This window comes from Balaenoptera acutorostrata, chromosome 11 (assembly GCF_949987535.1).
Source record: "Balaenoptera acutorostrata chromosome 11, mBalAcu1.1, whole genome shotgun sequence".
NCBI classification, from domain to species: domain Eukaryota; kingdom Metazoa; phylum Chordata; class Mammalia; order Artiodactyla; family Balaenopteridae; genus Balaenoptera; species Balaenoptera acutorostrata.
The window spans coordinates 67,220,450-67,247,679 of record NC_080074.1 but is presented as its reverse complement, the minus strand read 5'-3'; the positions used below and the strand labels follow the sequence as shown (position 1 = coordinate 67,247,679).

The following is a 27,230-nucleotide window of genomic DNA, read 5'->3' as shown; positions in this document are numbered from 1 at the left end:
ATTTCTAAAACACAGAACTGTTACTTCCCTCCCCTGGCTGCACAGAGACAGGGGAAAGCCTTCTCAGCAGAGCAAGCAAGGCCCTTTATGTTCAGAACATTTCCAACCTCAAAACCCATCACTCCACCCACAGACCACAAACTACTTACAGTTTCCCGAACCTGCCACGTTATTTCTTCCTTCTGGGCTGTCACACAGGCTGCTCCCACTGCGTGGAGGACTGTTATCCCTGCCAGCCAGCTCTGAAACCATCCGTGGCAGTGCACTCTGGACCACAGGGCTCGCTCCCTCCTCTGAACAGCCAGCACTAACTCTCTCCATCAGTGGCTCCCAAAGGAGGGCTGGATGCCGAGCTCACCTCATTAAAATCACTTCTCATTAAAATATATATATACTCCCAAGATTCAAATTTAATAAGTGAGGGGTGGAGTCTGGGGGGGTCTCTTTCTTTTTAAAAAGAAGATCCCCAGACTATTCTGAAGTGAGGCAAATGTGGTTTACATTGCTCGCTTGGCAATTAATCATGTCCTGCCTAGATTTCTTGTGTATGATCTCCTTTATTGTTATTTAATTCTTACCTTCAATCACTCACATTCATCTATTCGACAAATGTTTACTTAAGGGCTACTATGTGCTGTGAACTCTTCTATGTGTTGGTGTGAATGAAAGAGGCACAGTCGCTATTCATGGAGATTACATTTCAGAGAGATGTGATAGCAGAATAATGGCCTCCCAAGTTGTCAATGTCCTGATCCCCAGAATTTGTGAATACGTTACTTTACATGGCAAAAAGGATTTTGCTGATGTGATTAAGCATCTTGAGAAGGGGAAATTATTTTGGATTATTCAGGTTCTTAATCATAAGGGTCCTTAGAAGGGAAAAGAAGGAGGCAGCAGAGTTAGCAAGAGAAAAGGAGATGATGTAATGACAGAAGCAGAGGTCCGAGTGGTGTGATTGTTTGCTTTGAAGATGAAGGAAGACATTCAGGAGTCAAGGGATGTGGGCAGCTCTGGAAGCTGGAAAAGGCAAGGAAACAGATTTTCCCCTCGAGCCTCCAAAAGGAAGGCAGCCCTGCCATCCCCTAGATTTTAGCCCTCTGAGTTCCTTTTTTGGACACCTACCTACAGAACTGTAGGATAATAAATGTGTGTTGTTTGAAGCCACTAGATCTGTGGTACTTTGTTACAGCAGTGAAAAGAAATAAATACAAGGTATATTGGCTACTTATTTTGTGCCAGTATGTGACGGGCCTCCCCAACTAGATTATAAGTGTTTTAGGGCTCCGAGTGTTGTGCTTTTTGATTTTCCCTGCCGGCTCCCAGCGTGGCACTGGGCCCACAGTGGGAGCTCAGTATACACCTGCTATAGATTCCAGTCTCTACCCTAGAATTGTATGATTCTGATGGGAGTGATGTTTGGTAGATTTGGGGTGGGAGGATGAGGCTTGCGGAGATTAAAGGAGAAGGGAGCTGTCCTTGAGGGTGAGGTGTTTGACGTTAGAAGATGATGGGGCAGAGGTTCCGTGAGAAGAATCTTCTGAGAATCGCTTAATCCCTGAGGAGGGAACCTGATGGATAGATAGGGGCGGAAGGAATCATACTCACTGTGTACTTTCATATATCTTAATTTTTATATCTTGATTTTTGACGAGAAATTTACATCTTAAATTTTAAACGAGAACGTGATAAATTTTAAAAGTAATCACGGCAGCTGGCTTGTACAACCGTACATTTCCGGGCCCCGCCAGGGACCAAATATCCTGTAGCTCAGAGGACGAACCCCGGAACCTGCCTTTTTAGGCAGCATCCCCACACGATCAGGGGCCAGAGGACTCAAGGCCAAGCCCAGGACGCGCCCTCCACTGTGGTGCCGGGCGCGGGCGGCCTCCGGCCGGGGAGGGCGCTGTGCCGGCGGCGCAGGGGGCGGGCCGGGGGCGGAGCGCGGGCGGCCGGCGGCTACGGCTCGGCCCCCGGCTCCCGGCGCCCGGCGCCCGGCTCCCGGCTCCCGGCTCCTGCTCCGGGCCCTGCACCTGTGACCGTCGGCCACGCTTGCCCTCCGCGCCCGCCGCCCGCAGCCCCATGGCCCCGTCCCGCCTGCAGCTCGGCCTCCGCGCCGCCTACTCCGGCCTCAGCTCCGTGGCCGGCTTCTCCATCTTTCTCGTCTGGACGGTGGTCTACAGACAGCCGGGGACCGCGGCCATGGGGGGGCTCGCAGGTACCCCGGGGCGCGCGGGGGTCGCTGGGTCCCGGCTCCGGCGGCGCGGACGCGGGCGCGCGGCTGCGGGGAGGAGCCGGCGGCTGCTCCGCAGGCTCCTGGCGGGCGGCGCTTCCCGGGGGAGCGGGTGGGGTGTTTACCCAAAACTGGCCGTGGGCAGAGCAGGCCCCGCGCGGGCCCGGGCTCCTGGGCATCCTCGGGGGGCCTCAGGGACTCAGTGCCCGCCGGAGGCTCGGGGCGCCGACGTCCCGCATGTGCCATTTGCACCAGCCCCGCCGCCCACGGGTTAGCCCGTCCGCCCTCCACCCCGGGCCCAGTGACAGCGTCCTCCCTGCACTCCCGCTGCTCTCGCCACCTCCTTCGCGCGGCCAGGTGTGAAGACCCAGGGGTCTTCACACACACACACACACACACACACACACACACACTTGTGCTGGGGGATCCGCGCCCCTTCCCTGGGGACTGGGTGAGGGCAGAGAAGAAATAAGTGGAAAGGAGGGCTGGGGGTTCCCGGGGAAGCCCATGTGCCTCCTTCCAGGGCGGAGTCCACCGCCAACGGAGTCGCCAGCGTAGTCCTCAGCGGAGCCCCGGAGGACCGCGCTAGGGATCTGATGGAAACTGGACTTTTTTCCCCACCACGTTGGTGTCTCTTTGCCACTCTTCTGCTGTGGCTCCCGGGCCAAGGTCGGCTAAGCCCCGCCGACCGCCCTTTCTGTGCCTCAAGGAGGCCAGAGGAGGCTTGTACCGGAGTTGAGAACGTCAGTGCGCTGGTGGAGGTCCGGTGCTTACCAGTGCTGTGTACTCGCTGTGCACCTTTCGGCATGTTGTTAACCTCTCTGTGTTGTAGAATTGGTGTGACGGCGAAGCATATTATTTCTACTTGCTAACTTTTTTTTTTTTTAATGCTTTCTATGTGTCAGGCACTGTGTTGAGCAAACTGCTTCCATGATCTCATTTAATCCTTACATTAGTCCTATGAAGTAGGCATTATTATTGGGTCCATTTTACAGGTCAGGCTTAAACTGAGGCTTAGTGTAAATACATAGCTTACTTAGGGTTACACAGCTACATGAAATTATATGTGTGGGGAAAGCACTTTGGGAAAAAATACATGTAAGGTGCATAGTTTTGCACAGGATGATCTTACTCCATAATTAAACTCCTCTGCCAAAAGAGCCCTAAATGGACTAACTAAAAATAACTAGATTTGCTCATTGCCCCAAAGCTTACTGAGTGCCACACCTGGGTCAAGAAGGGATTGGGGGTGGAGTTTCTGCCCTATAAGAGGGGTGTAGGTAACCACGGCCTAAGCAATGCCAAGCAGAGCACTTGGGTTCTCCGAGGAAGGGCACGTGGTTGCCTGGCTGTGCTGCTCTCATGCCTGCCTAGATGCCCCACCTGTGGTTCCTCCCGGGGGGCCAGCCTGCCCACCTCTGCTCAGTTATCTGCAGACGCCTGGCTCCTTTCCCCGCTGCACCCCACCACCCACTGTGTTCCTCATGGTTCTCTTGTCTTTGCAGTGTTTTCCTATTTCCTGTCGGCCTGCTGCTTTCCCCTCAGGAAGGCGGTGTGACTATTCAGGCTAGGCCCAGGGGTTGCCCTGATGAGACTTGAGATGAGGGGGCTGGTTGGGGGTGAGGAGGGAGGACTGCCCCTGGGATCAGAGCTGGGTGTGTTGGAGTCTGGCCTGGTGGAGTGAGCCCCACCGAGCTGTGTGACCATGGGCACATCGATGCCTCCTGGGCCTCAGTTTCCTCATCTGTAAGGAATGGAAGGAGATTCTGCTGACAGGGATGTTGTGTGAGACCCCGTTCAGGTCTGGAATGCTACAGCTGTATGTCCTCTCCCCGAATCATCCATCTTTCAGCTGCCTGTGGGGGGGCAGCTTCAGGGAGTTCCGGGGTTTCCTCTGACCTGAGCCCTGCCCTCTCTCCCTCCCTGCAGATTTCCCTTAGCCTCTGGGGCAGGCCAGCTGTGGAGCTGCCCACAGCAAGAGGTGCTAGGGCAGCGACCAGCTGAAGCAGGGTCCTGGCACCTCCTTGACAGCCATCACAGAACCAAAGCTGCCTTGTGACGGTGGTGGTGGCAGCTGTGGCTGTGACTGTGGTGGTAGCAGTGTGGCAGGTGGGGGAGGGATTGCCAGGGCCCCACGCCCTCTCTGCCCTGAATGGTGCTGAGAGGGTCTACAGCCAGTCAGCCTCTTCCTCTTTTGGGGATGAAGCATCAGCAGATTTGTGAGTACCCCGCTTCTGACTTGGCATTTTCCAGAAACTGCTGAGTCACCAGAGGGCAGCCCCAGCATGCTCCTTCCCCTGTGTGCCAGGCGGGGCTGCTAGGGGCTGTTGATTTCCTGGAGCCCTGGGAAAAACGTTCATGGGTAGAGACCCAGTCTCTCCCATCCTGGTGTGCGGCTGGGAAGAACTGGCTTGGAGGAGAGGCGGAAGAAATAGTTTTGCTATGGGCACACTTGGGAAAAAGACTTGCTCTAGGTCTAGTAGACCGAGGAAAGAGAATAAGAATAGAAAAGTTGCCCAGGAGTCTAACCAGCTCTGTGTTCTTCCCCGTGAGCTGTGAGCGAGAGAGGAGCAGGGGTGGAGGGCAGGGGTGGAGGAAGAGAGTAGGGCCCGGGTCCAGTGGCTCACTTGTCTGTGTTTCCCTGTGAGCTCCCCTGGGCTCCTCCTGGCTCCTCACCTCCAACCCAGCCGCCGGGGGTACTTTCACTGACCATCTGTGTGCCTTCCTTGTCCTGCGCCTGTCAGCTCTGAGCCCCGAGCCACCAAGCAGAGCCCTGCTCCTTGAAGCAGGTGGGCCGGAGCGAGGGGTGAGGTCTGGTGCGGACATGCATCCGGGTGGGCCTGGGAAACTGTCCGTTCTGCCCTGAGTTATGCAGACCAGGCTTCCTGGAGTCCAGAGTGTCCCAGGGAAGTGAGCAGGGCTGAGGTGTGGGAGGGACCGGGGTGGGGGTGGGGGCTTGTGCTCCTTCACTGACCCCCTGGATGGAGTTGGGGGAGATCCCTCTTCCAAGGACAGAGGCGGGAGCCAGGGCCGGTGGGGACGGGCCTGCTTCCAGATGTGGCTTGTGTTTATCTGGAGGCCAGGCCTGCGTGCAGGGCAAGTGAGAGGCGGGGCAGGATGCGCCTGCTTATTAACAGAGAGCTGGGGCCTGCCACACCCAAAATGGTCATCTTCCTCTTCCTCCTGCTCAGCCCTTTTTGGTTCGTGGATGTATGTGTGTGTGGGGGGGGTGTTCTGGGGGCACCACTGGAGCGTGGCCAGTGGACTAAGCAATGCCAAGCAGAACACTTGGGCCCCTATTAGAGCCCCTATTTCAACATTTCCTAACCCAGAAATTGCTGAGTCACAGGGGAATTGCTCTGACCTTATTTTCCCCCTAAGCTGGCTTCTAGAATCTTTGAGTGGTAAAGCATCTGAGAGCCATGTATTTCAGCCCCTCCGTGGCATAGTGAGCAGATAGAGGGCAAGTGGAGCGGTTGCAAAGGTACCCATCTGACGGTTCCTTGGATGTGCTCAGCAACAATACGCTTCCTTCCTCGGGCCCTTTAAGAACAGCTCCCCCAGTGAACACTTAGGACCCGTGTGAGAGGATTGGGAAAGACTTCTGGAAAAGGTGGCTAGCACATCATCCATCCAGATCGCGGAAGACGTTAAGCTGAAGCCGGGGGATTGTTATTCTGTCCACCTCTGGCCTGCTCCTGCTTCCTGCCTAGGCAGGGATGGAGACGAGCTTGTCTTGCCTCACCCTGATCCCAGGGCTGGAGGGACCCATGTTCCAGGCCCGCAGCCCCTGAGGAAGGCTGAGGGTGGGCAAGGGCAGAGCTGGGAGAGTGTGGGTCAAACAGCATGGGAAGGGAAGCAGCAGGTGTTGGCAGAGCTGAGTCCTCACTAGCAGGGAACCCTGGGTCACCGTTTCCAGGCTGGCGGGACCTTTGGGCTCCCCCGCTTTCAGATGTGGAAGCACCGAGGCTCTGAGAGTCACAAGTAGCACAGCAGTGCCAGGCCCAGGTTTCCTGGCTGGCAGTCTCGTGGTTTACTGGCCCTTGCCAGGCTGCCTGAACTGTGACAGCTTCTGAGCTGGTCATCAGAGCAGAGATCTGTGATGACATTCCCCCCTGCCTTTTTATTTTCCCCCAACTTAAAAAAACATTATGAAATATTGCGGGCAAGTAAAAAAGGATAGGCAATTTAGTGAACTCCCTCATTCTTACCATTCAGCCTAAAAAATATAATATCATGGATTCAGTCAAAGCACTCTCCCACCCCGATCTCCCTGTCAGCTTCTCTTCCTTCTCTCCCTTGCCAGAGCTGACCACTTTCCCCAGCCTTCCCGTGCTACTCTGCGTGCGGCGTGTGCGGCTCACTTTTTGAAGGGCCTCGTGACTCCTAGGATCCAGCGGCCTACACACAGGTGGACAGCTTGCTGCTGGCTCTGCCTCGTCCCTCGTCCCTCCCTTGTCGGGACCCTGCGGCCCTGCCCTGGGCCCTTGCCAAGGGAACTGATATTTGCTCCACTCTCTGGGCTGCGGCGGCAGGCACGGCCCAGCACAGAGGGCATTCATTGTATTGGCTGAGCGGCAGCTGGCATCGTAGGGGAACTGCCCAGCCAGGCCCAGAGGGCAGGCCCAGGACCGGCTGGGGGCATCTGGTCTGCCCTTTCAGCAAACGAGTTAGTAAAATGGAGTCTGGCAGGGGACTTCCCTGGCGGTCCAGTGGTTAAGGCTCTGCGCTTCCACTTCAGGGAGCACGGGTTGATCCCTGGTCAGGGAACTTAGACCCCGCATGCCTTGCGGTGTGGCCTGAAAAGAAAATTAATAAAATGGAGTCTGGCCAAGAGCAAGAAGAAGGCCACTTGGGCGCTGGGTGGCCCTGGGGGTTTTAACCACTGGGCCTCCCCATCCCCTAAAACCAATACATGGAATTTGGGAAGAGCCCCACTGCCAAGAGCTCAGCCACAGGCCGTGCACCGCTATGGTGGTGGCCTCTGCAGGCTGGGGGAGCAAGAGCATCAGGGTGGGAGGAATGCTTCCCACATCTGTGGCCCCCAGGGTGGGGAGTGGGGAGTCCCTGGAAAGCAGGCTGGGCTGCAGCGGTCCTCAAACGTTCTGACTTTAGGACCCCTTTACACTCTTTAAAAAGTGGTGAGACCCCAAGGAAATTTTGTTTATGTGGGTTATATCTATCGATATGTACTGTATTAGAAATTAAAACTGAGAACAGTTTTAAGCATTTTAAAGTAATATTAAAAATAACATTGTGTTAACATAAGTAACATTTTTTTTGTGAGAAATATTCAGGTTTTCCAAAACAAAAAAATTAGGGAGAAGAATGACATAGTTTTATATTTTTTTCAGATCTGTTTAATGTGTGGCTTAGTAAAAGGCAGCCAGATTCTCCGAGCTGCTTTTGCATTCACGTCCTCTTCATATCCCAGGCTACGTGGCCTCCAGCAAACTCCACTTTACCGGGAGAGTGAAAAGGCCAACACTACTGTTATTATGCGAAGAGCCTGGCCTGGGGGACCTGCAGGGCTCTGGGGGGTCGGCAGGTGAGGAGAGGGGCGCTGCCTGAGCCGTCTCTCCCGGCAGGTGTGCTAGCGCTATGGGTCCTGGTGACGCACGTGATGTACATGCAGGATTACTGGAGGACGTGGCTCAAGGGGCTGCGCGGCTTCTTCTTCGTGGGCGTCCTCTTCTCGGCCGTCTCCGTCGCCGCTTTCTGCACCTTCCTTGTGCTGGCCGTCACCGGACACCAGAGTAAGGGCCTCCGCAAAGGGAGGGCGTGGGAGGGCCGGTGGGTGGAGCTCTCAGGAGACCCGGGATTCCTGTCCTGGGTTCAACAGTTATGTCCAAGGGACTGGACAGACCACTTAACCTCCCTGTGCCCGGGTTTTCTCGTTGTAAAAGTGGGGAGAATGGACGCCCCCCACCCCTGCCCCTGGGTTGGAAGGGATCAATGAAACGCGTGGGAAGTGTGTGCTGCATTCAGCACCCAGGAGTGTGTGGTTAGCCGCCCTTTTTAGCCTCCGGCGGAGCTCTGGGATGGGAGCGCCCCCTGGTGGTTACAGTCTGCAAGTAGCCAAAGGCTCTTCATGCCCCCTCTGATGCTGAAGCAGATTGGAAGGCAGTGGCCTAGGGTCAGTGCCACAGAAGCAGAGCGGATGATACGGCCCTGTGATTAGCCAACCCTGACCTTCCCTCATCCCCACTGCTTCCTGCCTGCAAACTCTGAGTGCTCTAAAACCTCTATGACACCTGATCTCTCCATTGGCTCAGTTCAGCCTCTGTTGGAGGTTGTGGGGAAGGATGGCCTGGGGCTTGTGGCATGGTGGCTAGGGTCAAGGGCAAGGTCCTCTCGAGTCACGGTTGGGTTCCTCTCCCCTGCAGGCCTCACAGACCCCAACAGCTACTACCTCTCCTGTGTGTGGAGCTTCATTTCCTTCAAGTGGGCCTTCCTGCTCAGCCTCTATGCCCACCGCTACCGGGCTGACTTTGCCGACATCAGCATCCTCAGCGATTTCTGACCTGAGCGATGAGGTCTCCGCATCCTGGTGGTCCTCAGGACCTGGACTCAACCTCTGAGACATCGGGCGGGCCTGGACACCCCCCTGGGAACCCCAGAACCGAGGCAGAAAATATACAGCAGGAGGACGGTGGTGTCCCTGGGAGCTGTCCTGTCCCCTTTGGGGGAACCCTGGGTGCCGTGGAAAGGGGTCCTGCCATGTTGCTTATCAGCCTGACTGGAGGGCAGCTTTAGACCTTTTCAAGTGGATCTATTTTCTTAGCACTCAGTGGGCAATCTTTCCAAGTAGGGCCAGGGCAACAGGCAAGGGGTAGGGCAGTGGGGCCTTGACCTGCGCCTGGGGGCAGGGGTCCCTGCTGCCCTAGACACTCTCCCTCAGGCGGGGCGGGACCCTGGGGAGGTCAGGTCAGGTAAGGGATCTCTAGTAGAGACTTCTCAACCCCTTACCCCAGCACCCCCATCTTGTTGTCCCCCAAGAGTCAGGTAGCTGAACTCATTGGTCCCAGGGATGGTGACATTTGCTTCTCTTTTCCCAAGGCCTGGGAACCTGAGGGGAGTTCAGTGTCCCTCTTCCCACCCTGTTCCTCGCAGAGGTGGTTCCCGTGAGTATGCTAGAGCCATCCTCCCCTTCACCACACACCCCAGAGCAGGACGCCCCAAATGAGGCCAGACTAAGGGTCTTGCGGAAGGTGCTCCTGCCCCCCGAAGGGCTTTGGGGAAGGGGGCAGCACGGGGTGGGCTAGAAGGAACCCTCAAACCTGTGCCAGGCACCTCCAGCCCAACATTTCCACTCGGCCTTCTCATGCCTGCCCCTCGTGGCACCCAGATTGCCCCTGGCCCCGAGATACCTCCCCCACTCCTGCCCCTGCCCTTCATCTAGAGCTTTTCTCTTTTAAAATCTCCCTTCTGAAGGACAAAATCTGCTTTACTGCCTATACACTGGCCCAAGGGCTCACCTAACTCGGAAGGGAAGGGGCTCCATCCATCTTTTTATCTTAGGTTGTCATTCTGCACGGTCTACCCCTTTCCCACCTGATGTGTCCTGCCCCTCGGCTCTTTGCCTTATCTGTGTCACTGTCACTTTAGCAGAAATACAGCAGCCATTTGTATCAGCTAGCCTCTGGTGCTTTCTTATGGGGTGGACTATGGGAGCGGTGGGTGGGAATGGGGGTCTCCAGTCATCTCATTAAGCCATTTCCTTAGCTCAGAGGGGACCCTCTCCCTCTGGTCCCACTTGGCATGGGGGAACCCACAGTTCAGCTCTCCTCCTCCGGCCCTCTCAGCAAACCCCCCAGCCAGGGCGAGGATGCCCCCGGGCACAGTCTCAGCAACGTCTGTGGGATTGAGTGCCTATCGCCCCAAGAGGCCAGGACAGACGGGAAGGGGATGAACGTGCTTCCCTTCGTGTTCTCCAGGCTGTGAGGGCTTGGGGCCAGGTCGGAGGTAATGAAGCCGCTCCTGCTGGCTGAAGAAGCCTGGCCGCCTCGGAACCATAAAGACAGGCGCCACTAGATGAGTTCGCCCAGGCCTGTTGTCTCACCCGTTCTCTCTTCTAGGCTCAGTAGATGCTTAAGAAGTCATGGTACATTAGAGCAGGAAGGAACCAAACAGTGTCTATTTCGGGAGCCTTTAACTGATAAACAGAGGCCCCAGGAGGTGACGTGACTTACCTGAGCTCCCAGCTGGGACTTGAACCCAGGTAGGTCTGACTCAGGACTCTAGGGGAGCCTTAGCGAGCCGGGTCTGCAGGCATCCATGTCCCCCACGCCCTAACGGGCCCTCTGTCTATGGACTCAGCCCAGAGCTGCCGCCTCTTCACTACCCAGAGGTGGGGCAGGCGGGGGCAGCCGGGGTGTGTTCAGCTTCTTCCTGCAAGGCAGCGGCCACAGAAGGCCAAGGAGCTGAGGGGGGCTGCCCCCCGGCCCAACCTGTCCCTTCTCTTCCACAGTGAATCAGGCACAGGCTGTGCTGTGTAGCTGTAGGCCCGCTGCCCACCCCTCAACCCCCGGAGGCCCTTTCACATGAACCTTTAAAGCAAATAAAACATTTATTGTTCAGATTTTTTTTCCATTTTTTTTTTCTTTTTTACAAAAACATGCATACATACACAGGGTATGGTGGTACTCAGGAAGACACACTCATGTGCACACACATACAAACCCTCCTCTTACTCTCTCTCTCTCTCACACACACACACACACAAACACAAATACTTTCCTTCTTGGCCCCAGGCCTGGACCCCAGAAGCCTCGAAGTCTTTGCCAGGGCAGCTTCCCCTCCCCATGTCTTCCATTCACTCTCCCACCCCCTTTCCCCTCAGCCAAGCTAGTCCTATGTAGGGCAGGAGTCAGCTGGGGTGGGGGAGACCCCAGAAAGAGAAGGCTCACGGAGGGGGGTGGTGACTACTGAGAGGTCCCTGGGGGTCATGCTGTGCTTCTGAGGGGAGATGAAGGGTTTGGCACCATTGGATCAGGAAGCAAGGAACTCCAGGAGCACCTGTCTGCCCCACCAGAGCCCTGAGATGGTTGACGCAGGTGGCCTCTGGCAGGGGCAGGGACCAGATGGGAGGCCTGCCGATGACTGCTCTCAGAGGGAGCTTTGTCTCCCTGCCCAGTGGTGGGGAGGAAGCTTCCAGAGTCATGTGAGGAAGCAGGAGAGGAGGGACTCCCCCTGCACTCAGGGATCTGGGACCCCTTGGCTCCTCCTACCCATCCTCCCTCCCCCAGAGCCTAGGAAGGGCCACTCTGGCGGAGGCCAAGTTCACATTTCTGTGTGGAGCCTGGGGCTGTGTGCAAAGTCGGGGGTCTACAGAACCAGGAATAGTGGTTGTGAGCGGGCCCGGCTGTGCCAGTCCTCCTCTGTGCAGGCCTGAGGATCGGGGGCCCACCTAGGGGCCCAGACCCCAGAGGGGTAGACTGTGCTTCGGGGAGAGCCCTACTGGGGCCCGGCTGGCTACGCAGCTGGCCTCCTGTCAGGGTCTTCTTTGGTCCCTATGCTAGACCCAGGGGCCTTCCCAGGCTCCTTGGGGTGACTGTCAAGAGGCTGTTCTCTGGCCCCGACTACCTGCCCGAAGGATCTCTGAAGACCCCGGGAACGGGTACTGTTGCCAGAGGTTGGAAGAGAACCAGGTCCGAAGGGCAGGGCAGGGCGGGGCGCGGCGGGGGCAGATCCGTCCTGTAGCCTAAAGATTCATGGGCTCTTCCTCCTCCACCAGCTGCTCTGAGGTCCTGGGGGAGGGAAAGGGGGGTGCTGCTGAAGAGCCAGGGGCTGCAGGAAAGGCCTGAGCCCAGCTTCCCAGGAAGCCCGAGAAGGCCGGGGTGGCTGTGCTGGGGCCTGGGGTCCTCAGGTTGGGAGGGTCCGAGGGGGTGGAGGGGCTGTGAGCCAGGGGTCTGGCATTACCGCTCTTCAGTCAGGATGCCCACGGAGAGGGATGCCAGTGCAGTTACTGCCTCCACTTCTTCTGCATCGGCCCCTGGCACCCTGGGCACCCAGGAGTCTGGACAGGAGGCCAGGCGCTGCATGCAGCCCCAGTATTCACCTGGGCAAGAAGCCGAGTCAGAAAGGGCTGGGGGCACAAGGCCCTCCACCTGCCAACCACGCATCCTAGACTGATCCTGAGGCTGCACATCTCAGGCCCAGGAGTAGCGGACGCGTCCTCGGTGTGGGGTCAGCTCTCACCTGCCTCTACCCTCAATGCAACACCCTCCCTGACTCGGCCCCCGAAGCCCTGACAGGGTGAGCAGTGCGGATTCAGCGTGGCAGTGAGGGGCCCTCGCAGAGGTCCAAGCTAGTCCCACACCCCTCTGGCTGAAAGGCCACCGCTAACCCATTCCCATGGGTGTGGGGTTCCTAAGTGCACCATTAGGGCCTCCCTTCCCCTAGATGGGGTCTGTGTCATGGTGACCTCAAGGAGCCCTGAGCCCTGGCCTGCTGGAGCCCAGGGTCCCCCTCACACGTAGCCCCTGGCAACGCTCAGCCCAGCACAGGCATGGGAGGCCAGAAGGACACAGTGCCGGGAGAGGTGACCAACACCGCGGCCACTCTACGTGGCTGTTGGCAAGCCACTTACCGCCCTGGGCTCCCACCGCCCCATCTAGACCATGGGCACGACCGTCCCGCCTACTGTGGCGAGAAATGATGTCCACGGAACACGCCCGGCCCAGAGCCCGGCCCAGTGGGAGGGCTGCATACCGAGTAGCTGCAGCGGCTTCACTGTCACGTACAACACCCCTACTGAGCCCGGATGTGGGAAATCTATTTTGTTCATTTTCGTATCCCTGGCATAGATCACGGGTCTTTACGTAAAGAGCTCCACTGATGCTGAGCTGAAGCTGAAAATTTAAAGTGCTTTCCAAGTGTGGGGTTAATCTAAGGCTCAGCCCCCAAAGCAAGCAGAGCTCCTAAGACCCTGCGGCCAGGTTTGAGGGGCAGGGTGGGAACCAGCACTTCCACAAACAAGGCCTGAGTGTTGCTGTGGGCAGGGCCCTGGCCTAGGGCAGCAGCTGGGGACAGGAGGCCAGTCCTGCCTGGTCCCCACTGGGTCCATCTGGAGGGCTCTGAGGGTATCCACACATGGGGGGTGGGGGGCCGCCTCCCATTATCGTGGGGTACTTTGTAGGAAGCCTACTCCAGAGCAGCAGCAACCCTGGCCTGGCTGGTGTTGGGAGACCTGGGGCCCTGGTCACTGAGGGCAGCAGAGCCCCAAGTTTCTCCCAAGTCTGGGGTCAGCGGTGTCCTCTCTCCACACTCACTGTGCACCCGGATCACAGCTTCCAGAGAGCGGATGGCATTGAGGTTGGGTTTCTGTTTCCAGCCTTCTTCTGAGAGGGGATCCACCTACAGAAGAAAAGAGTACATCAGTCACCCATCTCTCAGGGACCCCCCAGGCCCAGCTCTCTCCCACCCCCGGGCCCCCGCTTTCCAAGCGCAAATAGGCGTGTGCTCCCGGCTCTGCCTCGGGCAGGGGACGCTGGCCCTACGCCTGACCTGGGGAAGAGGCATCTACGCCGCTCCCCTCATTCCAGGCCTGGCCACCCCCACCCCGCCCATCTGCACGCCCTCAGGGAGGCGCCCTGTCTACCTGCCCCCTGGGGCACTCGTGGGGGAGCTGGCCCCCCTGCCCCACCGACGCACGGGTCAGGGGCGGGCCGCTCACCTTGTTGCCTAGAAGAGCAGCCACACAGGCCTCAGAGGCGTCACAGATGGCTGTGAGGTCATGGCCACCCTCCAAGGCCAGCACCACCGCACCTCCCGCCAGGCTCATCAACTGCTGCGTCATGTACCCAAAGCCTAGACGGTTGCGTGAGGAGGGTTAGGAGGGGCAGCGGTGGAGGGGAGGTGGGCCCTCTCTACCTCTGGTACTTCCCTGCTTGATTCCTCCCTTAGAAAGAGTGACTCAGATGCATAAATCTCTACTTTCCCAAGTGCTGTCACATGGAACCCCCTGTAAATCCTATTAGTATGCCTCACTGAAGGCTCAGAGAGGTCAAGGGCAGCTAGTAAGTGGCAGGGCTGGGACCGGAACCCAGGGCATGGACTCCAGCCCATGTCTTCTTCACTAAGCCACACCATATTCCTCTCCGTCCTCCAGGCCCCATGGCCCAGTGGGCTGAGCAGGCTCTCTCTGTTCTGAGAACACTGCTCCTCCCCACTCCCCGCAGGAGAAGCTGCCAGCCCGCCTGGGAAGGACACAGTTGGGGTGGGAGCGGTCCTGTGACCGAGCTTCCAGTCTACGGGACATAAGCCGCCTGGGTGTGACTTAGGCCTCCCACGGTGGACTGACCTGGTCTGTGCTGGGGCCCTGGGCTGTGCTGCAAACCCCACGCCTCATGCTCACGGCCCTGGGCCAGCCACTGCCACCTCCCCCTGGCCTTGGGCCGCGCCGCCCCTCCCGGCCCAGCCTTCACTCCCTATACCTGCCCCCTGGGTTGGGCCCTCCTTACATTTGGCGGAAACATGGTAGCCACCCAGTGGGGGTGGGTGACCCTCGGCAGCATCAAACCCAGCTGACACCAGGACCAGGTCCGGAGAGAACTCCCGGGCGATGGGCATCACGACTATCCTGCGTGAGCAGAAGGGGCCTCAGCACGCCGTGCAGGGATGCCAGGCGCAGAGGCCAAGGGCCCCGCCAGCCCTCTCCCACCAACTTTACTGGGGGCACCCTGCTCTTAGGACTCCTAGACACCCACTCTCCCAGCAGCATGAGCAGATGCCTCTGACTTCCTTGACCCTGGCTGGCCACCCACGTCCCTGGTAGAGCCTAAGGACTCAGCCACCCAGGGCACTTAACTGGCAAGAGGCAGGAAGGAGCCAAGGATGGGGCACCTGAGGGAATGAAGGAGGAGTGGGTGCGTTTGTGTGTGAGTGTGTTTGGTGGGGTGCGGTGGGCAGGGTCTCAGGAAGGGGCAGGTCACTAAGCCTCAGGGAAACACTGGAAACACTCAGCACTTAGCTGCCACCCACTGAGGACTGAGTTGGCCACACCTCACCACTCGCCACCTGAGAGCTGACCAGGGCGACAGACTCCCTCTGAGGTCCTGGGACACCAGATCCATTCTCATCCTCTGCCCCTGCTGGCCCCTCACAGCTGCCTCCCTCCATCCCTCACCCAACTCGGGGGTCTATTTTGGTGTCCTTCAAGGCCCCGGGCTCTGGGCATACAGATGCCAGGACCCCCAGCCCAGGGCTCCTACAGAATTAGCTCTCATCGAGAACACTCCAGAAAAGTATATGGAGACCTCCTTCCAGGGTTCTCTTTTTCCAAATGGAGTATAGGAACCCTCAGAGTGAAAGATATAAGGGCTCCTGAGCAAAGTCCCTCTTCTAGAATGGCCTTTTTTTTTTTAAATTAATTAATTAGTTAATTTATTTATTTTTGGCTGCATTGGGCCTTCATTGCTGCCTGCGGGTTTTCTCTAGTCACAGCGAATGGGGGCTACGCTTCCTTGCAGTGCACGGGCTTCTCGTTGTGATGGCTTCTCTTGTTGCAGAGCACGGGCTCTAGGCGTGCGGGCTTCAGTAGTTGTGGCTCGCGGGCTCTAGAGTACAGGCTCAGTAGTTGTAGCACATGGACTTAGTTGCTCCACGGCATGTGGGATCTTGCTGGACCAGGGACCGAACCTGTGTCCCCTGCATTGGCAGGCAGATTCTTGACCACCGCACCACCAGGGAAGCCCTAGAATGACCTTTCTTAAGCAACTCCCCCTATATGGACATCACCTGCTTGCTCTCCCTCCCTCTTTCTCCACAATTTAAGTTTCTCAGTTCCTGTGCAGAGCTGCTCACTCCACCCTGCCCGTCTCCCCACACTCAGGTCAACACTGGCTCTTGGTAATGTGTGACATTATAAACTTTATAATATAAAGCACCCTTTGACCTTTCATTCTGTGTTTCCTGTCTTCCCACAGGGACTGGAGGCCCCCAGAGGCCAGTGTGACAGGGCCTTTCCCTTTGTTTGTCTCTGTCCATAGGCCCACTCCGGGGCTGGCTTATAATGTCTAGTAATTGGATGAGGACAGGCCGACAAGCCACCTGATCATCTCCAACCTGGTGCTGCTGGAAAAGGGGAGGAGAGGGTGGCCTCGCTGGGCCAGGCCTCCTCTAGGCCCCCAGAGCACTTACCTGAAGGCGGCCAGGTACTCAGGATCCCCCATTGGGGGGTCCAGACCTCCAGCCCAGGCCACATTGACATTGAAGCCCTCACCGCTGCCAGCTCCCACCTGGAAAACAGGAGGCAAGAGAGACGTGAGGAGAGCAGAGAGAGTCCCAAGAGAGGAATCCCAGGCTGTCAGTGCTGCAAGACCAGCTCATCCAGCCTCTTCACTTCCAGATGGAGAAACTGAGGCTCAGAGAGGCTCAACAGTCTGCCCAGGATCACACAGCTAGTTGTGACAGAGGCAGAGTAAGGGCCACAAGGGAAAGTCAGTGGGGCTGGAAGGTGTGGTTACCTCATCCACAGCCCCACTGCCTGGGAAGAAGTTGCCATCGTCATGGCGATGAAGGGAGATGTAGAGCACGCTGGGGTCCTGGTAGAAGGTCTGCTGTGTGCCGTTGCCATGGTGAACGTCCTGTGCAGGGAGAAGGGCAGTGGATTAGGGCAGGTCTGAAAGCAGAGACATGGAGACTGGGGCAGGTTGGAAAGGTTTCAAGGTCGGTGACCATTCTGAGGGTCAGGAGCCTAGACTGGGGGTGAGAACACGGGGTCTCCTAGAGCTAAACTGTTGCGTGACCCACGGGCACTCTCTGAGCCTCAGTCTCCCCTTGTATGTATAGATGTGTACATAACATGTTAGGTGGGGGTAGCAATAACACGAAACCCTGAAGGGGAGGAAAGAGTACGTGTCAGGGGAGGATTGTGCCAGGAGAGGGAAGAGTCCAGGGTCACACGTGTCAGGAACTCTCACTATTGCGTCTTGCCCAAGGTCATGGAGTGATGCAAGTGATGGAAACCATGCTCCGCTGCAGAGGGGCAGGACCATGAGGCCCAGCGCCACCCCTCCAGGGAGAGCCATGGTAACTCACAGGACCACGCGTGGGCGCAAGTGTGGAAAGTTCCTCCACTCTCCTCCATTCTGTGTAGGAACGTCCCATAAGCAGATGTCAATGCAAAGTAGTTAGTTAGATGTCAATGCAAAGTAGAGCACGAGGCCGTGCTCCAGAGCTAACAGGCCTCGGTTCAAATCACAGTCTCAGGACTGACGAGGTGTAGAGCTGTGTGCAAGTTACCTAACCTCTCTGTGCTCACTTTCCTCATCTGTAAACCAGGTCAGAGTCAGGATTAAATATATGAGGCGTGAAACCATCAGTGTCTGGATGCGATGTGTGGTATGTTGATGTTATGTGTTATTACTGGTACCGTCACTACCTGCAGGAGAAAGGCAGAAATGATCAGATCTGCAGAAAGAAGCCAACAAAGGCCAAAAGACAGCATTCAAATGGCTCCTCCCCTGTGGGAGCTGAGGCCTTTCCATATACCATCTCCTCTGGGCCTCGAACAGCCCCGTGATGGGGGCATTATCCTCACCGCATTTTCCCCGTTTTACGCAGTGGGGGAACGGAGGCTCGGGGAGGCTAATGCGGAACTAGGCAGGACGTGAAGCCATGTCTCCTAACGCCAGGCTCAGGGCTCTTTCCACAGGGCTCTCGGACCTGAAGGGGCCAGGACCTGGGACCTACCCAGTCCACGATGAGGATCTTGCTGGCCTTGCCCTGTTGTTGCAGCTGCCGGCAGGCGATGGCCACTGAGTTGAAGAAGCAGAAGCCCCTGGAAGGAAAAAAGAGGTCGTGCCAGCCCATTCCCTCCCCGTGCCGCACCCCCTCCGCCTGCCTCTGGCCCAGCCCAGCCCCACAAGGCTCAGAGGAAGGAGGGGGAACATCCCAAGAGGAGGGCCGTGAGGGCCTGCCCCCTACCTCAGCCCACCCAGGCCTCCCCCAGGCCTTACATGGCTGTGGAATGGTCTGCATGGTGTCCTGGGGGCCGAACCACAGCAAAACCGTTCTGGAAACAGAAAGAATGCTTGTCAACCAAACAGCCAGACCTCTGACCCACACCTCCGTGAACCTGCCCCCACCCACCCCATCCCCAGGCTCCTCCCCCGAGAAGGGACCACAGGGCAACAGCTGCCAGCGTGACTGACCATGACCGGCTGGGTATCAAGGGCCCCGTGCTGACCCCCAGGCTGTGAACACAGAACCTCCACCCCAGTGGCTCCTAGCTGTTATCACTTTGTCGTAACAACACCTATTATTTGTTGGGCAAAATCTATGTGCCTGGCACTGTGCTAAGCGCTGGGTAAATGCTGGATTTCATCCTCACAGCTCTCTGAGGTAAATGTTATCTAATCTTCCTAAGATAAACATTGTTATTATATCTGGTTTACAAACAGTAGAAACCTGGAGCTTAGGCGGGTTTCACAACACGTGCAAAGTTGCCTGGTTGCAGATGGTGGAGCTAGGACTTGGACTGTGAGCTCCTAAACAGCGGGGGGTGGGGGGGCTCCACACAAGCCCCCAGAAGGTGCCCAGCCCAGAGCAAATGAGCAAATGAGCGCCAACCCGGTCTGTAAAACCTCAGCATCACAAACAGGCGCTCTGCCAACGCACGGGGCTCCCGAGAGGCCCTGCAACTTGCCCACGGTCACACAGCGGGTCTGTGTTAACCGATCCTGGATGATCATGACCCTGTCTCTCTTAGAGATTACAGGGCCGGGGCACAGTGGCTTGCTTCCCCACCAGGTAACAGGAGCCTAGGGTTCAGATCTCATCTTGGTCCCCAGAGCTCTCAATTTCCCTTTCGAAACCCTGTGGCGATATCCAAGAGGAATGTGATGCTGGGTGTCGGGTCTGGCCTTCCCCGCTACCCCATCCTCTGCCTCCTTCCTCCGTGGCTTGCCCACCCTCCACTCGAACCTCCTACCTTTAGCTCTCGGGAAGCCACTTTGAAGGCGAGGTCAGTGACGCTGCCGGCAGCCCAGCGGGCCGCATTGGAGGAGTGCAGCTCGTTCCAGATGGTGTCGGTATCCACCTGCGGGGGCCAGAGTCAGGGCCCGCATCATCCAAGGCCTCCCACGGCAGCCAGGGCCCGGGGGGCGGTGCCCACCCCACGGCCAGGACCCCAGGGGCAGGGAGCTGGGCAGATGGCGCTGCCGCCCCACTGCCCCGCCGCCCAGAAAAGCAAGGCCTCCCGTGTCCCCCAGTCCCGGCACGACTTCTCCTTCCCAGCTTCAGTCCATATCACCAGCCCGCAACTGGCCAGCACTCTGCCGGCAGCATCGCGCCTGCCCCCCAGTCAGAGGAGGGGGCATGGCGTTACCTGGGCGGGACTTGGGGTTTGGGCCTGGAGGGGGTTTTAAGCCCCAGCTGACTCTGCTCAGGCCCTCGGGACCGTCGGAGCTCGAGGGGCCGTCTGCACCACTGTCTTCCACTCGGGGCCCCTAGCCCAGGCTGGGAGGCCCCCCAAACCCAGTCCCTGGGCCTCAAGGCTAGGGAGGGGCCGGGGGGCGTGATGGGGAGATGGGGAGGGCGAGGCGGACCGAGAGAGGCGAGGAAGGCAGAGAGAGTCGCAAGAGGCTGGAGAAAGAGAGAGAGACAGAGACAGAGAGGGAGCGGAGGGAGGAGAAAACAGAAGCAACAACAGTTGGAAAAATCAGAAAGTGGCAAGAAATGGGAAGTTGTGAACAGGGCGCTGACCGGCTCCCACGCAGCCCCCCAGCGACAGCTCCCATTTCCCTCCAGGACCGGGCCTCCGTCCCCTGCCTCCACACGCCCGGTTTGGTTTGCGCAGGGACCTTTTGAGGGGAGGTGAGCACTGCCAGGAGGCAGACGTCCCCAGGCAGGGTGAGAGGGAGCAGGGAAAGCTAGGGCGTGGGAGGGACAGGCCTGGGTCGCCAAGGACACCAGAGGCATCCCCACAGCCCCGCCCGGGCAGCCCACTCCAGGGATGCAAAGCAGCCTGGAGGCCAGCGCGCTCACGAAGGGAGATGAGCCCCAGCCCCGGGCTCGGCCCTGCTCTTTGAGCCTCCTCAACATCCACCAAATGCCTTCGAAGTGTGAGGGATGGGACTCCACCCTCGGGAGGACACGCCCGCCACAGGGAGCTTCCAGCCGGCACAGGGGCACTACGGGAGAGCCCCTGGCCCACGGGGCCCGCAGAACCACAAGAACAAGCAGGCAGGGGCTGGGCCTGGGAGGACGGAAGGGAGGAGGTCTGAGAGCCCGTGGCCACGCGCGCTCGAGCCCTCGGCACACTTACCCCAACGCCACCGCAGGGCAGCATCACGAACATCCGCTGCGCCAGGAGCCCTGCGGGGAGAGGTCCAGGTGTGTGAGCTGAATCTGCTCCGCCTCCGGCCCGGCCGGGAGCGGGGAAGCCCTGAGAAGAGGGCCAGGTGGGGTGGGCAGGGAGGGGTGGAGGTGGGCAGCAGAGGGACGAGGGGCGGCATGGGGGTGTCCCGGACGCTGGAGGGACAGGCTGGGCGGAGCTAGGACTAGAGCACAGGGGATGCTCAGGCTGGGTGAGCCAGGGGAGGTCTGGGGGCCCCAGGCGCCATGGGTCCCCTACCTGCCAGCTTCCCGTTGTCCAGTTTGAGGCGGCTGAGCGGGTTGGTGCCATAGAGGAGCACGTGCCGCTCCGAGTGCACTGACTGCAGCTCCTCCAGGGACGCCTTCCGGCCCCGTAGAGACTGAGGAAGGGCCCACAGAGCTCCTGAGCCCCTGCAGCCCCTTCCCTGCCATTCCCACCCTCCCACCGCCCCTCATCTCACTCTGGCTCCAGGGCCTCCCAGCCCCTTCCCTTCCGTGACCCTCACGCCCTCCGATCCCACAGCCCCTACCCCCTGCCTCCTTACCTCACACTGGCTCCGGAGCCCCCGCTCCAGCAGCCGGGACCAGATGCTCTGGATGCGGCCTGCGTGCTCCGGGTGCCTGCTGTTGTCTCCGCAGGAGCACTGGTGCTTCAGCATTACTGAGTCATAGACCAGCCCTGCGGAGAGCAGGGGTCAGGGCCAGGGCACCGGGGAGTCCCCACCCCCAGCCCCCCCCTGGAGCCAGGCCGGGCACGCCCTCCACACCCCCGCACAGCCCCACATGCCCCATCCTGCCCCTCGGAGCCCGTACGCACACCCCCAGCTGCTTACCCAGGCAGCCTTGGGCACCTCACCCACACAGCACGCCGCCCCAGCCAGCACAACTGCCCCCAGCCACCGCCTTCCCGACTCACTGACCCCCCTCACGTGGCCCGGGGACCGTGACCATGACCTCAAGAGCTCAGAGCCTAACAAAGGGAGGCCTGATGGCAGGGGCTCGCACTGGATGTCATGACCCAAATAGGCGACCCCATACTGGGAGCTGGGAAGTCCACAGTGGGCCACGTGACAGGACGGATGCAGTTTTGGGGAAGTGACTGTTTCAGCCTGACCAGCGGGACGCCCAGAGGAGGGCCCTCACACTGCCAGTGGGAGGGTCACTTTCAGAACATCTCAGGACATCAGGATCTTCAGAATGCTCACAGCATTTGACCCGGGGATGCCACTCCTTGAGAGTGACCCTCGGGAAACAATCCCAGGGATAAGGGGAGATTTACAGAAATTTACAAGGAAATTCAAATGAGGAAAAAATGAGTAACCACCTAACTGCTCAACCAATAGGAAATCTTTAAACAAAAATACTGTGATGACATACTGTAAGATCTCATTTTTAAAGCTTAGTTATATCACAAAGTGTTCATAATGTGCAAATATGAATAAATCCGGGTACAAAATGTAGCCACAAAATGTACTGTATGTGGGATTTATAGACGTGGCTAAAACAAAGCCTGGCCTGAAATATGGCAGCATTTACAAGGGGTTGCCTCCGGGTGGTGGGATACTGGCTGGTGATTTTTGTTCCATTCTTAGGCTTTTCTGTATTTTTCAAAATTTCTAAAACGCTCTTGAGTTATTTTCACAAGCAGAGCAACAATAATAAATATCATTTTTGAAGGCCCGGACTAGCTGTCAGGAGACCTGAATTCTTAGCTTGGCCTGACTGCCAGCTTGCTGTCCCCTTCGATTTCCTGAGCCTGGGTCTCCTCAATTGTAAAATGAGAACAACCAGTTGTTCCACGGGACACTGGGGGGATCTCGTAAGACTATAAGAAAGTGCTCTGTGGCCTCGAAAAATGTCCTGAGTGAACCATGACACAGACATGGTCCTCTGCCCCGAGCCCCCGTGTGCCCCCAGCCACTTCCTCCTGCCCTCCAATCCGGGCCTTACCTGTGGTGAAGGGCAGGGTCCGGGCAGGGGTCTCTGAGCTGGGCAGGACACGGGCCTGGCTGGTGGGCTCTGGGGTTGGCAGTGAGGCAGGCGCGGCTGGGGACGACTGAGCCCTGGACAGAGGCCGGTGACCGCCCTGGGCCAGGGGAGGCAGCACGGAGTCCCCAGTGGCTCCCCGGGGGAGCCGCCCGGCCAGTCGCTGCTGCTCCCAGAGGTACACCTGAGGGACACAGGGGTCTCAGTCTCCACGTTCTCAGGACCCTGCTCCATCTGCCTCTGCCCACGGCCTTGGATACGTCCAGGCAGGCCCCTTTTCTGCAGAAGCCTCTGGCCCTGCCTCCCAGCTGGGCTCTGGCCTTTGAGTCGCTGAGCTCCCTGTCCCCACCAACCCCCCGAAAGGTCTGCACCCCAGACTGACCACCCTATTCCACCAGAGCTCCCTGGGCCCTCGAGACTCCAAGGCGAGAACCTGGGTGAGGGGCCTCAGGCTGGCTCTGACCAGGATCTCCTTGTCTCCAAGGACTGCCAACCACCCAAGGACACAGGGACCTGCGTGAGCCTGCACATGTGTGGCCTGCTACCACGTGTTATGGGCTGAGTTGTGTCCCCTCCCACCTCATATTTATGATGGAAATCCTAACCCTCAGTCCCTCAGAATATGACCTGATTTGGAAATAGGATCTTTACAGAGGTACTCAAGTTAAAAATGAGGTCGTGGGCTTCCCTGGTGGCGCAGTGGTTGGGAATCTGCCTGCCAGTGCGGGGGACACGGGTTCGAGCCCTGGTCTGGGAGGATCCCACATGCCGCGGAGCGGCTGGGCCCGTGAGCCACAACTACTGAGCCTGCGCGTCTGGAGCCTGTGCTCCGCAACAGGAGAGGCCGCGATAGTGAGAGGCCCGCGCACCGCGATGAAGAGTGGCCCCCGCTCGCCGCAACTAGAGAAAGCCCTCGCACAGAAACGAAGACCCAACACAGCCATAAATAAATAAATTAATTAATTAATTTAAAAAAAAAATGAGGTCGTTAGGGTCAGCTCCAATATGACTCTTGTCCTTACGAAAAGGGGAAATTGGGACACAGACGTGGACAAGAAGGAAGATGATGTGCAGACCCAGGGAGAAGGTGGCCGTCTACAAGCCAAGGAGAGAGGCCTGGGACGGCTCCTTCCCTCACAGCCCTCAGAGGGAACAACCCTGCCTTGATTTCAGACCTCTAGCCTCCAGAACTGTGGGAAAATAAGCTCTGTTGTTTAAGCCATCCAGTTTGCAGCACTTGTTACAACAGCTCCAGCAAACCAATACCCCATGGCTTGACTTGCTCAGTTGAAGGGTTGAGCCCGTCTCTGCCCCACCTCCTGCCCTAGCACCTTCCTGGAAACAGTATAAGTGGTCACATGGGAGAAGTCCTAGGGCAGGAATGTGTGGGGCTCTGTGAAAGGCCAGTCTCGCTGCTGGACGAGGGACACGGCTTCACCCTGAGATGGGAAGGCTGCTGGAGGGTGCGGCACGTGTATGTGCGCACGTGTCTGTCTGTCTGTAACTTGCTGTGGATTTGGCAGAGGAACTGTGGGTCCCAGAGCTGTCTCCTGCGCTGATATCCTATCTCCCTCCCTTCCATCTTTACCAGGCCCCAGAGTCTCCTGATTACGCCTTCCGAGGGGCAGCTGGGCACTACCATACCTGCTGGTGCTGCTGGAGAGGAATAGGGCCTCTGGTCTCATGCTGCCCATGGCTGGACTCCCTGTGTTCCAGGCCGTCATCCCCCAGCGGCCCCACTCCCCCGCCGTCTGTCTCGAGGTCCTCAGCCGAGGGTATCTGCCGCAGTCGGGGCTTCTCACTCGGCTTGGCTGGCCTCTGGGGAAGGGAGATGCGAGCTGAGAGACATGCTGGGGCAAGGAGTGTGCGGTGGGGAGTGGTGGGCTGGGTGAGGCGGTCCCTCATCCTGCTGGGACTCCAGTGGCCATGCAGCCCTGGGCCCCCAGGAGCCACACGTCCTCCCTCCAACCCTCGAGATCTCTGCCCCTCCTAAGTCTCCCTTCTTTCAGCCCCCAGGGTCCCAGTTTAGCAACCCCTCACCACCTCCCCTACCCAGTTCCACTCACCTTGATCAGCTGGACGTGAGGTTTGAGCCGCTCCAGGCGGGGCTGCAGGGGGCCCAGCAGTGGGGGGGCAGTGGCGCTTGGGGGCAGGGGCTCTGAGCGGGTCCGGCTCAGCGGCCGGTGGAGGCCTGACCCGGAGGGCCGCTCGGTGGTCAGTAAGGACTGGGCAAAGTGGAAGGGCAGGGGCCCAAGCCCGGGCACTGGAAAGAACGGGGTGGGGGGGCATAAGGAGGGAACCACAGGCAGGAGCAGAAGGAAGCAAGGGCGGGGTGGGGCGGGGTGAGGGGGCGAGCCCGGGACTCAGCAGGGAGACGCACAGGAGGACGGGACCCTGCCCACGCTTGGCTCTCAGCAGGGTGCAGGGATCCAGCCCCTCTCCTGTAGAAGCTGGGACTCACCAGTCAGCAGGGGGGCGTGAGAGACCGAAGGATCCAGGAGGAGAATGGGCTGCAGGCGAGAGGGCAGGGCGCCTCCAGCCTCGGGCTCCAGGCCGTGGGGCAGGAAGAGGGGAGCATGGGGACTCGCCAGGACTGGCCCCCGAGGGCCCAGAGTCGCATGGGTCCTGCGGTCACCATCAGCCTGGAGAAGAGGTGGGGAGCATCACAGGGGAGAAGACCCCAGTAGGGAGACGGTGAAGGCCATCAGGTGGGGTGTAGGAGAAGGGAGAGAGAGATCTCAGGCGCTTGGGGTGGGGGAGGGCGCCTCAGCCACTCACCCTGGCAGGGGCGGGCAGCCCCAGCGTGATTGTGGGCAGCAAGGCGAACGGGGCCAGAGAGGTCTCCTGCAGCCGCAGCCGCTGGCCCAAGAGCGCCTGCCATGGGAGCAGGGCAGGGGTCACTGGTCCCAGACCTCCACCCCCCGGGCATGCCTTCCCCAGAACCCCCAGGACGCTCCGGTGGGGGATGCCCAGACCCTGCGGCCCCAGCCTGGTCGGGCCGCCTGCTGAGAGGAGCCTCAGAACTGCCCCCGTGAGCCCAGCCTGGCAAGGCCTTACCTCGGAGCCCAGGACCGGGTTGGGGCCGTGCTCGCTGTCATTGGGGGAGCTGCACCCTGACGCCGGCGTGCTGCTACTGCTGGGGGAGGAGTCTGAGAGTTGGGGAGAGGGGGACGCGCAGTCAGGGGCCAGGAGGCGGGGCCAAGAGGCGGGGCCAGGAACAAACCCCTTCCCCAGTGGGCGGGCTCCGCTTCCTGCTTTCTTCCCAGCAGGGCGGGCAGAAGGGAGGCCGCTACCAGTCTCCAGTGCCTTTGGACACTTATTTGTTTAGCGTGCCCCTTCCTCTGGTCAGGCGGCAGCTTAGCCAACAGAGCAAGGGGGCGGGGGGTTGAGCCCCAACTCGCCCCCTGGCGAGTGTGTAGGACACCCCCCGACAGATAACCCATGGCAGCCCTGAGGCGGGCATCCCTTGTCTGGGTGGGGCCTGACCCAGAGGGACCGGGCCTGCCACCCGCCCACCGCGCCGGGCCTCACCGCCGAGGGTTTCTGCTGGCCGCCGCCGGAGGCTGGGCGGGGCGCTCTCCTTCCGCAGCAGCGGGTTCTTCCTTCGCTCCAGGGACTTCTTGGGCTTGTAGCGCAGCTTCAGGTTGGGCTCAGAGACTGTGGGAACACCGACGTTACGAGGCCCACACCCACCCCCCCGGTCTCCGGCCTACGCCCTCCCTCCCAGTCCTCTCTGAGAGACGCCAGAGAAGGCAGTGCCAGAGAGAAAGCCACCGGGTGCAGACTGTCCCCCGCCTAGCCAGGCCCCCCCTCCCTGACCCTCATCCAAGGCCCTTCCCCCTTTCCCCTGGAGGGTCCCTGCCGGCCTGTCCCACGCACCTGTCTTACGCAGAGGGAAGTGTTCTGGCGGGTCGCTGGGCAGGCCGGGAACAGGAGGCAGGAAGCTGCTGAGCATGGAACGGGCAGCTCCTTCCGTCTCCAAGGGCTCAAGAGTTCTGTGGAGTGAGTGCCAAGGCTGCTTCAGAGGGGCAGGCATGCCCAGAGGCCTGGCAGCCATCTCGTTCCACCCTTTGGGACCTGCTAAGGAAGGCAGCAGCCCGCAGGGTCAGGAAGTGCCTCGCCGGCAGGAATAGCGGCCATCTCCAGGTGGCAGCATTGGGCCACCCATCCTACCAGCAGCCCACTGGTGATGCCGCCCTCGGACCTAGGCATAGGAGCCAGGGTCCCGGGGCTTGGGTAAGGGCCAGACTCCTGTTCTAGGAATCAGGATATTTTTGTGCTTAGAGGAAGATATAAAGAGAAAAGAAAGCTAGCGTGGTGTGTGTGTGAGAATGTGTGTGACAGGCGGGGGAGGAGAGATAATTAAAGGACAAGAGGGCAGGTATCAGTTGGGAGAGGGTTTCGGGGGAGGCCTTATGATTAGAAGTGAAGGGTGAGGACCAGGTGATGGGCAGCTGGGAGGAAGAGGGGGCGGGTGTATGTGTGCTCACAGGTTGCCATCCAGGGAGGAGGGGCGCGGCAGGGACACGAGGGGGCAGGTGGGAGAGGGAGTTACCTGTAGGGAACGCTGGGGCTATTGGGATGGACCGTCCTCTCTAAGGCTGCCTGCTGTTTCTTCAGGATCACCTCTGCCAGCTTCTGCTTGACCACACTGCTGGCTACGGCACCTGCCGGGGCAGAAATCATCAGTGGG

At 59.0% G+C, this 27,230-nt stretch overlaps 2 protein-coding genes across 8 annotated transcripts in view; one reads left to right on the top strand and one right to left on the bottom strand.

The window, feature by feature from the left end:
- Window positions 1-1,919: 1,919 nt before the first annotated feature.
- Window positions 1,920-9,864, top strand: SLC48A1 (solute carrier family 48 member 1). The gene is made up of 3 exons (XM_057556067.1): window positions 1,920-2,215; window positions 7,819-7,986; window positions 8,617-9,864. The coding sequence occupies exons 1-3, from the start codon at window positions 2,080-2,082 to the stop codon at window positions 8,751-8,753; spliced, it is 441 nt and encodes a 146-aa protein (XP_057412050.1). The 5' UTR covers window positions 1,920-2,079; the 3' UTR covers window positions 8,754-9,864.
- A 916-nt stretch (window positions 9,865-10,780) lies between these two features.
- The window catches only part of HDAC7 (histone deacetylase 7), a 36,403-nt gene continuing 19,953 nt past the window's right edge, over window positions 10,781-27,230 (bottom strand). For 5 of the 7 annotated variants that reach the window (XM_057556064.1, XM_057556061.1, XM_057556060.1 and 2 more), the window contains 22 exons: window positions 27,093-27,204; window positions 26,417-26,532; window positions 26,069-26,194; window positions 25,595-25,686; window positions 25,316-25,411; window positions 24,999-25,179; window positions 24,604-24,800; window positions 24,182-24,355; window positions 22,502-22,721; window positions 21,097-21,230; window positions 20,811-20,931; window positions 20,502-20,551; window positions 19,167-19,274; window positions 18,193-18,248; window positions 17,927-18,014; window positions 16,699-16,818; window positions 16,373-16,470; window positions 14,695-14,813; window positions 13,908-14,041; window positions 13,504-13,588; window positions 12,152-12,290; window positions 10,781-11,979 (listed from right to left, as the gene is read on the bottom strand). In XM_057556064.1, coding sequence (XP_057412047.1) covers window positions 11,934-11,979; window positions 12,152-12,290; window positions 13,504-13,588; window positions 13,908-14,041; window positions 14,695-14,813; window positions 16,373-16,470; window positions 16,699-16,818; window positions 17,927-18,014; window positions 18,193-18,248; window positions 19,167-19,274; window positions 20,502-20,551; window positions 20,811-20,931; window positions 21,097-21,230; window positions 22,502-22,721; window positions 24,182-24,355; window positions 24,604-24,800; window positions 24,999-25,179; window positions 25,316-25,411; window positions 25,595-25,686; window positions 26,069-26,194; window positions 26,417-26,532; window positions 27,093-27,204 — 2,612 coding nt within the window. In that variant the 3' untranslated portion in view covers window positions 10,781-11,933. The remainder of the gene's footprint in view (window positions 11,980-12,151; window positions 12,291-13,503; window positions 13,589-13,907; window positions 14,042-14,694; window positions 14,814-16,372; window positions 16,471-16,698; window positions 16,819-17,926; window positions 18,015-18,192; window positions 18,249-19,166; window positions 19,275-20,501; window positions 20,552-20,810; window positions 20,932-21,096; window positions 21,231-22,501; window positions 22,722-24,181; window positions 24,356-24,603; window positions 24,801-24,998; window positions 25,180-25,315; window positions 25,412-25,594; window positions 25,687-26,068; window positions 26,195-26,416; window positions 26,533-27,092; window positions 27,205-27,230) is intronic. The other 2 variants (XM_057556062.1, XM_057556066.1) reach the window with 1 other exon arrangement.

Coding starts and splice junctions, on each gene's coding strand:
- SLC48A1 (XM_057556067.1), top strand. CDS start 2,080: ATGGCCCCGTCCCGCCTGCAGCTCGGCCTCCGCGCCGCCTACTCCGGC. Junction 2,216..7,818: donor GGCCATGGGGGGGCTCGCAG/GTACCCCGGGGC, acceptor CTCTCCCGGCAG/GTGTGCTAGCGCTATGGGTC. Junction 7,987..8,616: donor GGCCGTCACCGGACACCAGA/GTAAGGGCCTCC, acceptor TCTCCCCTGCAG/GCCTCACAGACCCCAACAGC.